The sequence below is a fragment of the Schistocerca serialis genome, chromosome 5, assembly GCF_023864345.2.
Source record: "Schistocerca serialis cubense isolate TAMUIC-IGC-003099 chromosome 5, iqSchSeri2.2, whole genome shotgun sequence".
Lineage (NCBI taxonomy): Eukaryota > Metazoa > Arthropoda > Insecta > Orthoptera > Acrididae > Schistocerca > Schistocerca serialis.
In genome coordinates, this window is record NC_064642.1 from 315,165,827 (window position 1) to 315,182,900 (window position 17,074).

Sequence of the window (17,074 nt, forward strand, 5' to 3'; positions counted from 1 at the left end):
CAAGGCCAAATCAGTCAAACATCCAGACTGTTGCCCTTGCAACTACTGAAAAGGCTGCTGCCCCTCTTCAGGAAACACATGTTTGTCTGGCCTCTCAACAGATACCCCTCCGTTGTGGTTGCACCTACGGTACGGCTATATGTAACGCTGAGGCACGCAAGCCTCCCCACCAACGGCAAGGTCCATGGTTCATGGGGGGGTCTTTATGTATCTAACATCAATTTCTAAATTACAGATCTTCTGTATTCTTATTTATCTAACATCGATTTCTAAATTACAGATCTTCTATATTCTTCTTGTGTGCCCCACTGTTGCATCAAATTCATTGCTGTTGTATGGATAACAACTGGTTTGTCTTGCAACATCTTTATACTGTTGGTTTCTTTGGAGATCTGTAACTCGCGATCACAGAACAAAGCAGGTGTGACTTACTACGTGTTCATTAAAGAACTCTACTGAATAAAGGCAAACTATACTTAGGATATAATGTTCGTATTTTGGCATTGCTGAAACATATGAAACAATACAGATATTGTATTTTTCTGAATGAAATGACTATGACACAGTTTTCAGGAAAATACGTTTGGTTGAAGAATGTGAGTGATTAAAGTGTTATCAATATTTCTGATATTATGGCTAACTGAAAAAAATCTCAAATGTACAAAGTTCATAATATTTTTAGTTACTTACTCTCTCTCAATCTGTATAGTCTTTGAAGCCTCATCTAATCTAAGCTGTAGCATAGACATCTTCTGCAACATGCAGTCATGATCACGATCCAGATCTTCTCCACCATCTGCTGCAGGGTCACGTGGTCCTAGGGCTGCTGTGGGGTCCATATCACCCAAGGCTGCATCAGATGCTGACAATCCTGTTGATACAGCTGCTGGATCTTGAGCATCTCCATCAACTGCATTTTCACGCCCCACCACTCCTGCATGGCACAGTTCTGTAGTGTGCCGAGGAAGAACATACTCCTCTGCTTCATGGTCATCGGCTGGTTTTGAGAAATACAGAAATACAAAACAAAGGTTTAATGCTAGGCACAAATTAACAACTGTGAAAACCATAATCTGAAACAAGATACACTCAAATAAATCTGACAGTGCAGCATCTGAAGCAGAATATGAACAACAGAATGAGTAAAGCCAACAAACTTTTTCTCTTGGTCCCTCTGCTCACAAGTACCTTTACCTCTAATCCATATAAAAACAGTTTCATTAACAGATAACTTACGTCTATTACGTGTATACAAGGAAAAGGGTGAGGGTGACATATATGTTGATTTGCCGAAGTCTTTATTAGCATTTTCAGTAATATGAAATGTTCGGTATGCTATGATGTCACGATCAACAAAACTTTCGAGTCCGGATACATTGGGTACGCATGTGCCACCACGTACAACAGCGACTGTTAGCCATCCATTTCCGTGGGTAAACGAATCATTGATGTCGATGCTGAAGTTCAGTCTGCATCCACAAAAGACTGCAGGTCCGTCCAGTAGAGCGTGTGCGGCGACAGATTTAATCGTATTCTTTTTCTTGTCGGCGGCAGATGTGGTCATTTCAACGTCTTCAATTGTTTTATATATAGTCTGTCTTGCACGACGACGGTGACTGTATCTTCTGTATGGCATCTTGGCAGCGTTCAATGCAGTTGCCTGTGCAGCAGCAGCAGCGCGAATGATCCGCTCCGCGGTCAGCGCTCGCTTTTATGGCCGCGCAGTGGCGCGGCGAGAGATAAGGGACTTAGAAAATTTCACAGTGCCAGCAGAGCGTTATCCCGTACGCGGGCACTAGTAACACTAGGTGCCCGCGTACGCTGTTTGTCAGTCTTCGGCGGCTGGCGCGCTGCCAAGATGGCCTTGAGCCGCCTTATCGGCGGGGTCAAAGGTCAAGCGCTCAGAGAGCTGACGTAACATGCTGTTGCATACTCTATGTCGACAGATTCGAGATGTACGCGCCCCGGTTCTCAGCTACGCTACAGAATTCAGGGCTACGCTACAATTCAATTTATTTGTGAAAATACAATGTACAATCTCCTACAAATTTAACATATTCACAAGTACCTTTACCTTTAATCCATATAAAAACAGTTTCATTAACAGATAACTTACGTCTATTACGTGTATACAAGGAAAAGGGTGAGGGTGACATATATGTTGATTTGCCGAAGTCTTTATTAGCATTTTCAGTAACATGAAATGTTCGGTATGCTATGATGTCACGATCAACAAAACTTCTGCACATTTAACAGGGCATTTTTGAATTGGTAGGAAGGGAAAAGGGATGATGGTAGAATGAGATCTCTTAGAAAATATAGTGGAAGAGGACTAGCATTAGAACAAAGGGAAGTATGAAGTCTTCGGAAGAGGGAACGTTTGAAAGGGCAGGAAATGGGAACAAGGGTAGACATAGGAATACAACAAGCAATAGCAGAAGCTACGGCCAAGAGAATTGAAGGGGTGAGTTGAGAAATGGCCACTAATGTCAACCATGTTGAGCTATATCTGGATACATATTCCGCAAACCACCACACACTGAATGGTGGAGGTACACCATACCAATATTATTTACTTTCATTCCTAATCCATTTGATATTGAGCAAGGGAAAAAAGGATGACTAAATGCCTCTGTAGGCATCCTAATCTCTCTCTTCTTTTTCTCACAAACCCTTCATGAGATATGCAGTAGTTACACACTTCTTCAAATACATGTTTTCCAAGTTAACCCGACAGGATTTCAAGAGAACTATGGTTTCATGAGAACTATGTCATCTTTCTTCCAATGATCCCCATTTAAGTTCCCTGAGCGTTCCTCTTACACTTCTGTATGGGATGTACCGACCTGTTGAGATCCTAGCAGTGCACCTCTGAATTAATTTAATGCCAACTGTCATGATAAGGACTCCAAACACCAGATAAATATTCTAGAAGTGGATGCACTAGCACCTTGTATGTGATTTTCTTTATACACACAACACATTCTTGGAAACCTTCCAACAAATCCATTCCATTTGCCTTCCCTAATAATGATTTTACATGACCATCCCATTTTATATCACTTCTTAGTATTACCTATAAATTCTTAGATGATGTGGCAGGCTCAATCTGTCTCACAAATCTCATAACCATAAAGTTCTTTCTCTTTGTCACAGGAATTATCCTACACTTGTCCACAGTTGAAGGGGGCTATCATTCATTGCACAAAGCGGAAATTTATGTCTAAGTCTTTTTGCAATTCCTCCAGATTGTCCAACGGCAGTAATTTCCTGTGCACATCTGCATCGTCAACAAACAATTTTGTAGTACTGCTGATCTTGTCTGACAAATTGTTTAAGTTTACGGAAAATACTGGAGGTCCCACTACTCTTCCTTGGTATACAACAGACATTACTATTGTACCATCTGATAAACAGCACTGTGTTCTATTAGTCAAAGATTCCCCAAGCTAATCTCATATAGGCAGATATACTCTGTATGATTATACTGGTCACTGGATGATAATGGGATATAAGTCAAATGCCTCTGGAATCTAGCAAGATAGAACCTACAAGTCTACCTCTCTCTGTTGCTTGCAAGATGTGTATGAATAAAAACAAGTTGTATTTCACATGAGTGGTTGCTCTTGAATCCGTGCTAGTTCTTTGAAATGAGTTAGTTTTCCTACAGGAACATTAAAATGTTTGCGCTAAGAATATGCTCTAGGATTTTGCAACAAATGGGCATCACTGGTATGGTCTGTATACTTCAAACAACAAACTGATTGACAACGAAGCATGGAAGGGGCAATGTTGGCAGTTCGGATTGGCTGATGTACACAATGGCAGCAATAGCTGTGCACTTCAGTTCTGTCTACTTCACATTCCCCCATCTATGAGTTTAGTTGGCTTAGACTTACCAATTTCCTGCTAACTTCACAACTAATTTCCTACATTCTGTCTCATAAAATAAACATGCTATATAGATAAGCAACATAAAGAAGGGAAAAAAACCACACATTGTTACATTACTGGTCTAAAGTGTTGCCTGCAATTGACTGTGGTACCCAGCATTTGAGATACAGGAGGGATATGACAATGCTGAACAGAACAGAAGGTGTGACCAAACACATTCCTTGATTGGTTGTTGCTATGGTAGATGTCCTTTAAACAAATACTGTCAATCAATTTGTTATTATGACCCAGATTTAATTCTGTGAATCTGGTCTTTTATCCTTTTTGTAGGAGTAATCTGTACTCTTACAGCCATATAGGATTAATCACTGAGCAATGGACTCACGACAAATATAATCTGGGAAAGGCCTAGTGCATTGTTTGCTTGAAGTAGTGTTAATTGCCATGTCTCTCACTGGTGAGTTTGCGCAGCAGTCAAACACTGGTATGGTGGTAGTCTCATGCTTGAATACATTTTTAAATTCAAATTCACATGCTGATGATTATAATGAATGATTATTACACATCCATCCCTACACTGCATTTTCAGTTATAGGGAATGCTGTCATGTGTGTTAAGTGCAGTATGGGAATGGTTAATGAAATTTAAAACACTGAGTTGTCATGATGTTAAAAGTAAGATCACAGAAAAAAAAAACTGCAAGCTAATAAATGTTCTTTATATAACAGAAATACCCAGATGGAGCAATACATAAAAGAGGGAGAGGCAATGACTCGGCTATAACAGATTGATGCGTAGAGCACAGTAACACGTAACAAAAAACAGCATTCACACTAGCTTTCAAGCACTGGCTCTTTTTCCAGCAATAGTACACAAATTCCTGCACAAAACCTCTCTCTCTCTCTCACACACACACACACACACACACACACACACACACACACACACACACACACTCCTCTGAGCACAGAACTGGATATCTAATATCTTCTGGGATATAAATAGAAAGCTATTTTATCACTTAGTCAGATGCTTGACTGAGTCATCAATTTTACACTTAACCATAGTTTGATTGTGGTTGACAATACCAGTACCTAAAATTGTATCAACATGACAATGATACTTCAACAAAATATCAATACAGACAGTACTGTGAGGTAGTGGTTGTTCGAGTACTTTAAAGCTTTTCTCGAATCCAAAATGAGTTATTTAAAATGCAACACAAAAATAAGGAAGTTTTCAGAGACCAACTTGGGTGTAATGTCAACTATAAATATAAGGAATTAATGACAAATATTTAAACTGTAAACAAAACACTGGCCTTGACAAATTTTATGATCCCATATATGCAACTATCACAGTACATCATTGCAAGTATTTTAAGGACAAAAGCCCTCATTACAAAAAAAAAATTCCTAATATAAAAGCACTCAATGTAATTACAAGGCTAAATACTGGAACTACGCCATATTCTTATGAACCAAATCAAGTACAAAATCAATCCTCAAAGGACATTTCAAAGTTATAGATAGATACTTACTTAATGTCACTGGTATCGATATATCACAGACTTCGCATTGGATATATATTTCACAACAGCATTTGCGATTCATGTATGCTATGATACTTACTGCTAACCTTTTAAGTCTCATGAAACTAGTAGTGAAAGGTAAATACTTTCCTAGACACCATTTGATACTTCCAATACTGATCCTTTGAAACTTTTTATAATGATATAAAATTAATGAAAACTTGGTGTCAATACTGATAAAATAGGTATTGAAATGTAAGTATTGATACCTACTAATACCAGTAATATTGAGATGTATCTAAGTGAATGTCTGCCTTTACTCATTACATTGTTCTTACACTGACAATCATTTTAAGAGGGAAAAAAAACAGTTAAAAGTCTTATACAGAGTTGGCATAAAAATGGTAGCAGTAGTGTACATTAATTTAGTTCTGCTGTTTTCTCAATGGAGATGTGAAGTTTTGACTTTCACCAATAATTTCACACTTGACACAAATTACATATTTATACACTCTTGACATTACAATCAACAGACTTCTTCCTCCTGCAAACAACATCCAACAACTGCATGACTACTCTGCAATCCACAGTGTCTGGTAGATGGACTCTTTAAATGAAAGCATGAAAGTTTGTCATTGCAATAACAGACAGTGAAGCACTCATGAAACAATAAAGACAATACTCAATGATATTAACAACAAACTCCAAAAATAAAGATAATTCACAGCTGCTAGAAGTTCAAATAATTCTTTTGAAGAAATTTTATTAATGGTAAGATAATTCTTGGCACTGCTCAATTTCAAATCAGGGTAGTAGAATACCATTGTCACTTGACACGGATATAAAATCACTTAACCATGGAAACAGAAATGTATGTTTGAAGTAATTGGTAAAATCTGGAAAATTACAATACCTGGCAAATTACTATTTGGTGCCCATGCACTGCCTGATTTCCCTGCTCCCTTCAGTAGTAACATGTGTGCTTGTTCTAACTCTTGCCTTAGCCGCTCATTTTCTGTTTCTAGTTCTTGGCGCTCCCTCCTGCAGGTTCCAGCATCTTTCATTGCTGCTTCTAGTCGCATCCTCAACTGTTTCGATTCTTCTCTGGCTTTGTTACGTTCATTACGTACCTGAACATCATAACATAAGAAAATTACTGCAAAAACAAGACCCACATATTGTACAAAATGACATACGCCTAATATGTTCTTGTAAGTCATTCAGATATGAGCCTTTCTTGACATAATGACAAAATTGTGAAATAGCACAACAGTGATAAAAAATACTACAGAATGGAGTAATTAATATAATCAAAGCACGATTTTACTACAGAAAACTGTAAACACACAAAGACAGACAAAAATTGCAAGAGATAGAATTCTACTACTGCCAGCAGATACAATTAAAAAGAGAAAAAACTATTACCCAGCTTTCGGAACTGTTAGCACTTTCCTCAGGGTAGGTTACTCAGATTTCATGTCGAGAGGGAACCAACTCTAAATTGAAATGAGCGGAGATGGCAATAGGACTTAGTGAGATTAAGAAGAATTGAAATGAGATGTGGAAAGAATAGTGCAAATAAGCAATGAGAAGAAAGTAGAAAAAGAGTAAAAAATAATATTATGAGGAGGAAAGCTGCTACTCACCATATAGCGGAGATGCTGAGTTGCAGATAGGCACAACAAAAATACTCTCACAATTAAAACTTTCAGTCATTAAGGCATTTGTCAGCAACACACACACACACACACACACACACACACACACACACACACACACACACACGCGCGCAAACACACAACTGCAGTCTGAGGCAACTGAAACCACACTCACAAAACAGTAAAAAAGATGTATGGAAGGTTGGACATGAAGCAGAAACTGAGAAAGTAAAGAAATACTACCAATGAAACAAGTGGGGATAGAAGGGAGAGAGGGTTGTTAGCAGAAGTTGAGTTCAGGATGGTGAAGGGAAGCGATAATATAGCTGGAGAGCATATTACTAACACTGAGGAGATCCTAAGTTTGATGCATGCACTCAGACCCCTGCAATCGTCCTGTAGAGCAAGCTGAGTATCCAAGCGTCCCTAAGGGAGACAGTTCTTCTGTGAAGATTCATAAGCTCAGTCAATCTTTCCTCTCACTCCTATATACACTCATGCTCATAAATTAAGGATAATGCTGATACATGGTGAAACAATGCTCTGGTGGGTGGTTTGCGGGTTTAAATCACCTTGGGGTGTGACTATGCGGTGCATTTGACCTGCGGTTGTCGCACGGTGGGACTTGCAGCAGTCCACAAACGCAGATATGTTCAGTGCATGTCAGAGTACGATGCAGCGAGTAAGTGTGCAGACATTTTCAGATGTGCTAATGGTGACTGTGTGTTGAAAATGGCCCAAAGAACACATATTGATGACATTATGATGGGTAGAATACTAGGGCGACTAGAGGTGGTCAAACACAGAAGCTCGTAGCATGGGCCCTCTGTGTGGCACAAAGTGTGATCTCAAGATTATGGGAACGATTCCAGCAGACAGGAAATGTGTCTAGGTGCTACAGTACGGGAAGTCCACAGTGTACAACACCACAAGGAGACCAATATCTCACCATCAGTGCCTGCAGACGGCCATGGAGCACGGCAGGTAGCCTTGCTCGGAACCTTACCACAGCCACTGGAACAGTTGTCTCCAGACACACAGTCTACAAATGACTGAACAGACATGGTTTATTCGCCCGGAGACCTGCAAGGTGCATTCCACTGGGCCCTGGTCACAGAAGAGCCTGTAAAGCCTGGTGTCAAGAACACAGTACATGGTCATTGGAACAGTGGTCCCAGGCTATGTTCACTGATGAGACCAGGTATAGTCTGAACATTGATTCTCACTGGGTTTTCATCTGGTGTGAACCAGGAACCAGATACCAATCCCTCAATGTCCTTGAAAGGGACCTGTATGGAGGTCGTGGTTTGATGGTGTGGGGTGGGATTATATGACTGGTGCACGTACATCCCTGCATGTCTTTGACAGAGGAACTGTAACAGGTCAGGTGTATCGGGACACCATTTTGCACCAGTATGTCCACCTTTTCAGGGGTGCAGTGGGTCCCACGTTCCTCCTGATGGATGACAACGCACGGCCCCACCGAGTTGCCATCGTGGAGGAGTACCTTGAAACAGAAGATATCAGGAAAATGGAGTGGCCTACCTGTTCTCCACACCTAAACCCCATCTAGCACGTCTGGGATGCTCTCGGTTGACGTATCGTTGCACGTCTTCAAACCCTACGACACTTCAGGAGCTCCGACAGGCACTGGTGCAAGAATGGGAGGCTATACCCAAGCAGCTGCTCAACCACCTGATCCAGAATACGCCAACCCGTTGTGCGGCCTGTGTACGTGTGCATGGTGACCATATCCCATATTGACGTCGAGGTACATGCGCAGGAAACAGTGGCGTTTTGTAGCACATGTGTGTGGGGACGGTTTTCTCAATTTATCACCAATACTATGGACTTACAGATCTGTGTCATGTGTGTTCCCTATGTGCCTATGCTATTAGTGCCAGTTTTGTGTAGTGCCATGTTGTGTGGCACCACATTCTGCAATTGTCCTTCAGTTATGAGCATGAGTGTACAATACCATGCAGTGGACACAGGTTAGTTAGTAAACAACATGTATAGTTTCAAACGTTGCACTGCCTTTAATATTATAGCATTTACTAGCAGTGGAGGTGGGCTAAGTGATAGTGGAGATCTGCATGATGCATAGAGTAGGAACCAATCGGTAAGGATAACAGTCTGTGAATGTCATATGATTTCACAAGGATGTTACAGAGGTTAGGAGGGCAAAGAAAGTGACCATGAGTGATATGGGAAGGACATCAGGGAGAGAAAACCACGTTTCAGGTATTAATGATAGTGCTTCCGAGTTTTTTGCAAGTGACACTCCTATTTGTCACATCCTCAACATCTGTTAGCATAAATGTTGAGGAGTTCGGTACTGGAGCAGATATGTTTACTACAGGGGCCTAGGTTGTAGGGAAGGGCATGTTTAGTGTCAGTAGCGTGACAGCTGTCAAAATTCATCCCCTCACAATCTGAGATATTAATAATCTGCCTCTCCTTTCCAACCTCCCCAAACCTATCCCTCTTTCCTCCACAACGAATGACTAATAGTTCCAAAGCTAGGTAATAATTTTTCTGCCTTTAAATGTATCTATAAGCTGAATTGGAATTTTGCCTCTTGGAGGTAAGTACTGACCAGCCATTTTATATCTCTGTATTTTTGGGGCAATTCATAAGAATTATCACTTTGCTTGGGATTCACAGATTTAAAGAAAGCTTTTTAAATCAATTTTAACACAATTCATTCAAACAGGTCTTGAAAACAAAGCATGCATCCAATCGATTTTAATAAATAAAGAATATATACTGCAATTAACTTATCAGAACAGTAAATTCAGATTTAAAAATACATGAGATTCCACACTACAAAAAGTATTCAGCTGCCCCAGAAATCCATAATCTGACATAAATCTGCTTTAATGGAAATGCTGAGTTGCAGATAGGCATGACAAAAGACTGTCACAATATAAGGTTTCAGCCAACAAGGCCTTTGTTGAAAACAAACGACACACACACACACACACACACACACACACACACACACACACACACACAAATGCGCGCATGTAAATGCAACTCACACACACAACTTTGGCAGCTTAGGCCACACTGGAAGCAACAGCAGCAGTGCATGATAGGAGTGGCAACTGGGTGGGGGAAAAGAGAGCCGAAACACAGTCATGGACCTTTTTTTCCCGAAGCCTTAGCCCCACAGAAACATCAGTCCTTTCCAAAGGCCTCACCTTTTGCCCCACTCCCAAATTCAATCATGTAGGACTTGTTAAAGACCTTCTCTCGGTCCCTACAGTGGAAACACTTTTTCCCCACCAACCCTACAATCAGACTCAACCAAAGACCAATGATGAACCCTGCCTGACTCAGTTCACTCCTCCAGCCAACTGTGATCCACCCCCACTGCCCACAAATCACCCCCTATTAACTTTCCAGAATTTCTTAACCTCGACCTTGCCTCACCATCATTCCCCAAATCCCTCAACACACAAACTAACCTTACATTCACTGAAATAGCCACAGTCCACTATCTAAAAACTGGTCCTGACCTTATGATCTTACCTGCAGACAAAGGCTCTACCACCGTTGTTTTCAACGGCAAGGATTGCCTGGCAGAAGGACTCCACCAGCTGTCAGATACATCTACTTACAAACCTTGCCACAGTGACCCCATTCCAGAAATCCAGCAGGATCTCCAGTCTCTCGTCAAATCCTTAGGCCTATCTCAGAACCTCTCCCTGGAGTCCATCTCTTTGCTCACCCCTACCACTTCCCGCACTCCTACCTTTTACATGTTTCCTAAAGTCCAAAAACCAAACAACCCAGGACACTCCATTGTGCCCCCACTGAGAGAATCTCTGCTCTCGTAGACCAACACCTTCAGCCTATTACCATGAACCTATGCTCTTATAAAAAAGATACCAATCATTTCCTCCACCAACTCTCCACAGTTCCTGTTGCTTTACCACACTGCTTGTCACCGCTGATGCCACCTTCCTTTACGCTAACATCCCTAATGCCCATGGCCTTACCACTGTTGAACACTACCTTTCCCAATGCCCGATGAATTCCAAATTAACAACCTACGTCCTAGTCACCAGGATCAACTATATCCTCACCCACAATTACTTCTCCTTTAAAAGCATTACCTACAAACAAATCTGGGGCACAGCTATGAGCACCCACATGGCACCATCCTATGCTAACCTATTCATGGGCCATTTACAGGAATCCTCCCTAAGCATTCAGAATCCTCTACCCCTCACCCGGTTCAGATTCACTGATGGCATCTTTGCAATCTGGATCGAGGGTGAGGACACTCTATCTACATTCCTCCACAACCTCAACAGCCTCTTCACCATTTTCTTCACCTGGCCCTACTCAGCCCAACAAATCACCTTCCTAGATGTTGACCTCCACCTCAGTGATGGCTACATCAGTACCTATGTCCATATCAAACCTACTAACCATATACAATACCTCCCCACTTCAACAGCTGCCACCCATTCCATACCAAGAAGTCCCTTCCATACAGCCTAGCTACCTGTAATTGTCGCATCTGCAGTGACAAGCAGTCCCTCTCAAAATATACCGAGGGTCTTATTGAGGCCTTCACAGACTGTAATTATCCTCCCAACCTTGTACAGAAATAGATCTCATGTGCCGTATCTTTCCAGTTTGACACAGCCTCTCAAAGTCTCACAGTCTGACAGGAGCATTCCCCTTGTAGCTCAGTACCACCCAGGACTAGAGCAACTGAATTACATTCACTGCCAGGGTATCGACGACCTCTCATCATGCCCTGAAATGAGAAATATCCTGCCCACTATCCTTCCCACCCCTCCCACAGTGGTATTCTGCTGTCCACCAAAACTACACGATATACTCGTCCATCTCTTCACAACCCTTGCTCCCAACCCCTTACCTGATGGTTCATATCCCTGTAACATGCCTAGATGCAAGAGCTGTTCCATACATCCTCCCACCACCACCTACTCCAGTATGGTCACAAACATCACCCATCCCATCGAAGCCAGGGCTACCTGTGAAACCGACCATGTAATCTACAAGTTAAGCTGCAACCACTATGCTGCATTCTATGTGGGCATGACAACCAACAAGCTGGCTGTCTGCATGAATGGCCACCGACAAACTGTGGCCAATACAGAAGTGGACCACCATGTTGCTGAGCATGCTGCCCAACCCAACATCCTACATTTCAATGACTGCTTCACAGCCTGTGCCATGCAGATCCTTCTCACCAACACCAACTTTTCTGAACTGCGCAGATGGGAGCCCTCCATGCAATACATGCTATCGTCCTGTAACCCTCCAGGCCTCAACCTTCGTTAGTCATTTTTCTCATCCATCCATCCATCCCCTTCCCTGTTCCCATTCCAGCACTACACAGCCCTTATTCCACCAACACATCCAGTCTTTTTACTTCTCTCGTTTTCTGCACCCCCCCCCCCCCCATAACCTCTCCCCTGCCCACTGTCTAACCTCCCGTCTGCAACTAGCTGGCCCTATGCACCTCGTCCTTGTGCACTCCGAAGCAGCACTTAACTGTCCGCCATCCCTACCCTGCTATCCCTCCCCCTCCCCGCCCCCACCCAGTTGCCACTCCCAACATGCACTGCTGCTGTTGCTTGCAGTGTGGCCTCAGCTGCCAGAGGCTGCGGTTGTGTGTGTGTGTGTCGTCTATTTTTGCCAAGGCCTTGGTGGCCAAAAGCTTATATTTTGACAGTCTCTCTCTTCCACTGTTTTAATGAAAAACACCAGAAACTAGTTATGCTGATGACACTGTTGAACAACTAACGACAAAGTCATAGCGCCAGCCTTTTTTTTTTTTCCCTTGAACTGTTGAATACCACTTCTGGATGGACAGCAAAAGAGATAAAGGGAAGAGTAAAACAATATGTGGAGGACTTTTTGGTTATTTAAACAGAACTTTCAAAAATTTGTTCTGAATTTTCAAAATGATGTTCTCAATATGTCCAAAATGAGTAATTTAAAAGTGTAAGTTCAAAAGACATGCACCCAGGAACTCATGAGGACACCCCTAGCTGCTACTGTCTCAGAAATGCTGTCCAACAACTTGAGTTAATACAGGTGGTTGCCTGCTGAAAAATGCTTTCACAGGTCAGTTGCTCATTGCCTGCACATGGTAAATTGTCAATGGAAACTATGTTTAACAGTCCAACGATCAGACAAAGTGTCAGTCTATTTCAGTTCACAGACATGAGTCTTCGTAAGTCAGTAATTATTCAGACCAGGGCAAAATGACACACTGACGATGGGTTGGAATGGCATACACGTTATGCAACCTGTATCTGGAAATAAATTGGTGAAACTTACTTAGTGTTTATGTATTTCTGTACCTCAGGGAACCAACATCTATGTTGCCCAAATAACTAGCAACTGATGGCCTCAGCCAAGAATAATAGATTATTGAAGTGGCGTCAGCATGTAACGAATTCTGGAAATCCTACAGTCCTGAGGAGGCGCACCAAAATGTGTACTTATATGGAGTGCCAAGTTCCTGCTACAAAGATGGCAAAATAGCGGACAGCACAAACCACAGCAACAACAGGCTGGACATAATCTGACACCGTAGAGCCATCCAATGTTGGCATTCAGGCTGATCAGTCAAAATCTGGTTCCTGTGCTTGAGTGATTTGTTATCATACATCAGTCAAAATGGCAAAATCCAGTCAGAGTAATATGATCAATCTCCAAATTGTTATAAACAAATTACAAAGACAGATTCAGTAGGTGAAAACAGACAAAATTAAGTGTTGCACGCTGACTGGCTCAACCAAAGATAACTTGTGCACTGTTGGCCCAATAAAGAATTTCTTGTTACTGTAATCAGTTCCACTGTTCAGCAGAAAATCTGATGAGGATGTGAAAGCCTTGTTTTGGAAACTCAAAGGGGCTGCCACGTTAACTCTGATAAGTTAAAAAAAAAAGCACAAGATATAGCTGAGCTCTCTTGTGTGAAATCAGACCATAATAATGAGTTCAAAAGATAGTTGTTCAGAGATTTAAACACAAGAATGCAATTATATTCTACAGAAAGCATCTTTATAGTCTGTGTATACAGCAGGATGAATCTATTAAGCAATAAGCCAACAGAATCAAAACATTAACACTCAAATATACCAGCTGGTAGAAGACAATATTTAGAATCAAATTCATCTTTTTCAATTGGACCAGACATGTGGACACATTCATCCATAGGTTGTAAGTAGCGAGGCAATCAGATTGACAAGATTTAAAATTTCTCAGGAAGCAGCAGACACAGCTGTTGGCTTTGTGGAAGCATTAAGACTGCCGAATGAAATTTGACAACAAGAGCAAAATGTATTCAACACAACTGTAAAATGTTACAGAAGTAACAAGCTTGATCACAAAAGTAAGAACTGTAATGAGAAACCAATCTACTACAGTTGCAGGACACAGAATAACGTACTGAGCGACTGTCCACAAGAACAGAAAAATAATGCTAGCAACAGAAAATTTAGCAGATAGTGAAATGAGTACAAGGACATACAGGCCACCACACCACACAACCCCTGCCAGAGACAGTATTAGATACTGTTAGTTCCAGCAAAAATTAAATCTTAAAGATTGTGGAAGAAAAATCAGCCTACTTATTGACACAGGAGCAGAGACCTCACTAATGTGATATTGCACAGATGAAAGGGTTAAACAATGGAAAGCTACATACCAATGTAGAAGCTGACATAGAAATGTGTTTAGGCCAAGACAAATAGACAGTCAGAGTACATATAGTTTCAAGTAAGGTAACACACTAAAATGGTGTACTTGGATTTGATTTCTTGTCTGCTAACAGAAAAACAAAAGTTCAACTAGGCCGTGGTAACTATAACCTGTGGAATCATTTGTAAGTTCGTACTCAAAGGAGCAGCAACATTGATGTTGTGGGACTAGCCCTCCTGTTCAACACATCAGTTCAAAACCTTTGAGTTGATGTACAAATTGATAAGCTTCAGAAAAAGCTCCAGGGAGACAATGTGCACTGATGCTGAGACGGCAGGATGAAAAAAGGAACTTTTTTATTGGCTGAGCAGTTGGAGAAACAGGAACTATTCAACACTTCCAAAAACAAAAACTCACCAGCTGGCTCTATGACTTTGTTGTTAATTTACTGTTTTTAGTATAATTATACATTGGTTTGGTTTTGATTCTTAGACCTATGTCCAGACAATACAATGTCATCAGCATAACTAGTTTCTGGTATTTTCCATTAAAATAAACAGTGGAAAATCCAGCCTGGACAACATTATGAAAAGAAAAGTTGCTACTCACCATATAGCGGAGATGCTGAGTCGCAGATAGGCACAAGAAAAAGACTGTCACTATATAAGCTTTTGGCCAACAAGGCCTTTGTCGAAAATAGATGACACACACACACACACACACACACACACACACACACACACACACAAATGCACCTCACACAAACTGCAGCCTCTGACAGCTGAGGCTACACTGCGAGATGAGAAATCTTACAATAGTTGTGACTCTCTCCTGATATAAAATGTGTGACAGAAGCAGAAATATTAATTTATAATACCAAAACTTCAATGATTTCAAAAATGACATATGTACATAATTTCCACATTTTTACTGCTCTTCTTAAGATGTATCTTTATTCTAAGCTCCAAATGTTTCTAAATTATTTGTACCATAATTGTTTTCTCTTGTGAACAGTGATGTATAGCAGATTATCTACAATAACAAATGTGACTAAACTGGTGCCACTTCTGTAAACAATGCTCCTTTTGTTTTTGCCAAGTGGTCTCTACCTCCAGTGTTATACAAGTGCCAAGTACATCTTTGACAACTGAGAGACACATCAACCTGGAAGTACCCATGGAAAGGGCATCCTAGTAAGTTATTACAGGTGCTAAGAGATGGCACACATATACAACAATGCATTTAGTTTTTCTAGTGATTTTTAAGACTTTAGATAACTGACTACTAACACAAATAAATCAATATGTATAATTTTCGTATTAATATTCCATACACTTGGTTTCAATATGTATGAATAGCAGTAGCTATAGAACTAATGATCTTATAATGCTAATTATTTCATCTAGATGATACTCTGTACCTCAGTTAATGAATTACACTACATTGTCATGCATTTTATGAGGTTGGCTGTAATATAGATTGTGAACAATCAATGAATATAAATTCACTTCTTGATTATTTAAATTTATAAGATAAATATTTAAGAATGAAGACTCAAAACGATGTGTACATCATTCCCTGTTGTCTGATGGTGATTCCTTAAGCTCTGGAGTGCCCTCTCTCTACTCTATATAATTCGTGGCTGCTTAGCCATCAGCATCAGTTATAGTAACTGAGGCATCCACAGCGGGTCAGGCACCATCGCTGTCATCCAGATTGGTGATGATAAATCGTTTTAGAGTATACTTTTACAACACTGGCTTTTCTATATAATATAGAACTGTTACTTTTGTTATTACAGTGCAAATTCTGATGATGGCTTATAATTAAAAGGCCGAAACTGGTCAGAAGTTAACATTAGCTATGATCAAGACTGCTTTTAAATAATTTTATCACAATACGATTGCTGTTCTCTGACAGTGTTATATAAAATTATAGGCACAATGATGGCAGTTGGTGCAGTGAGCATATTACTGTAACCTACAGTTGGGAATAAACAGGTGGAGATCACTTACTGTTTACATATTCCTGCTCCTCATGGCCCCAGTGCCTATGTTGCCTAGTACCTAGGATAGGGTGTCCTCAGTCGAGAGTAACACATTACAAAATTCTGTTGTAAGACATGAAATTTTAGAGACAAAAGCATTTGAAAACATAAGTGTTTCACAATGAGGAATGGAGAGATACATGTTAGGAATAAGCAGGAGAGGCAGGAAAAAAGAAGAGGAACAGACTGCACTGGAAGATAACTGTACTGGAAATGGGGGTGGGCAGGACCAGTAGCATAGTG

General features: G+C 40.9%; 1 protein-coding gene across 3 annotated transcripts in view; it reads right to left on the minus strand.

The window, feature by feature from the left end:
* The window catches only part of LOC126481235 (coiled-coil domain-containing protein 102A), a 152,677-nt gene that overhangs the window by 93,539 nt on the left and 42,064 nt on the right, over positions 1-17,074 (minus strand). For all 3 annotated transcript variants that reach the window (XR_007587534.1, XR_007587533.1, XM_050104848.1), the window contains 2 exons: positions 6,339-6,555; positions 691-997 (listed from right to left, as the gene is read on the minus strand). Coding sequence is in view for 1 of the 3 variants with exons in the window: in XM_050104848.1 (XP_049960805.1) it covers positions 691-997; positions 6,339-6,555 (524 nt within the window). In the remaining 2 variants the exon portion in view is untranslated. The remainder of the gene's footprint in view (positions 1-690; positions 998-6,338; positions 6,556-17,074) is intronic.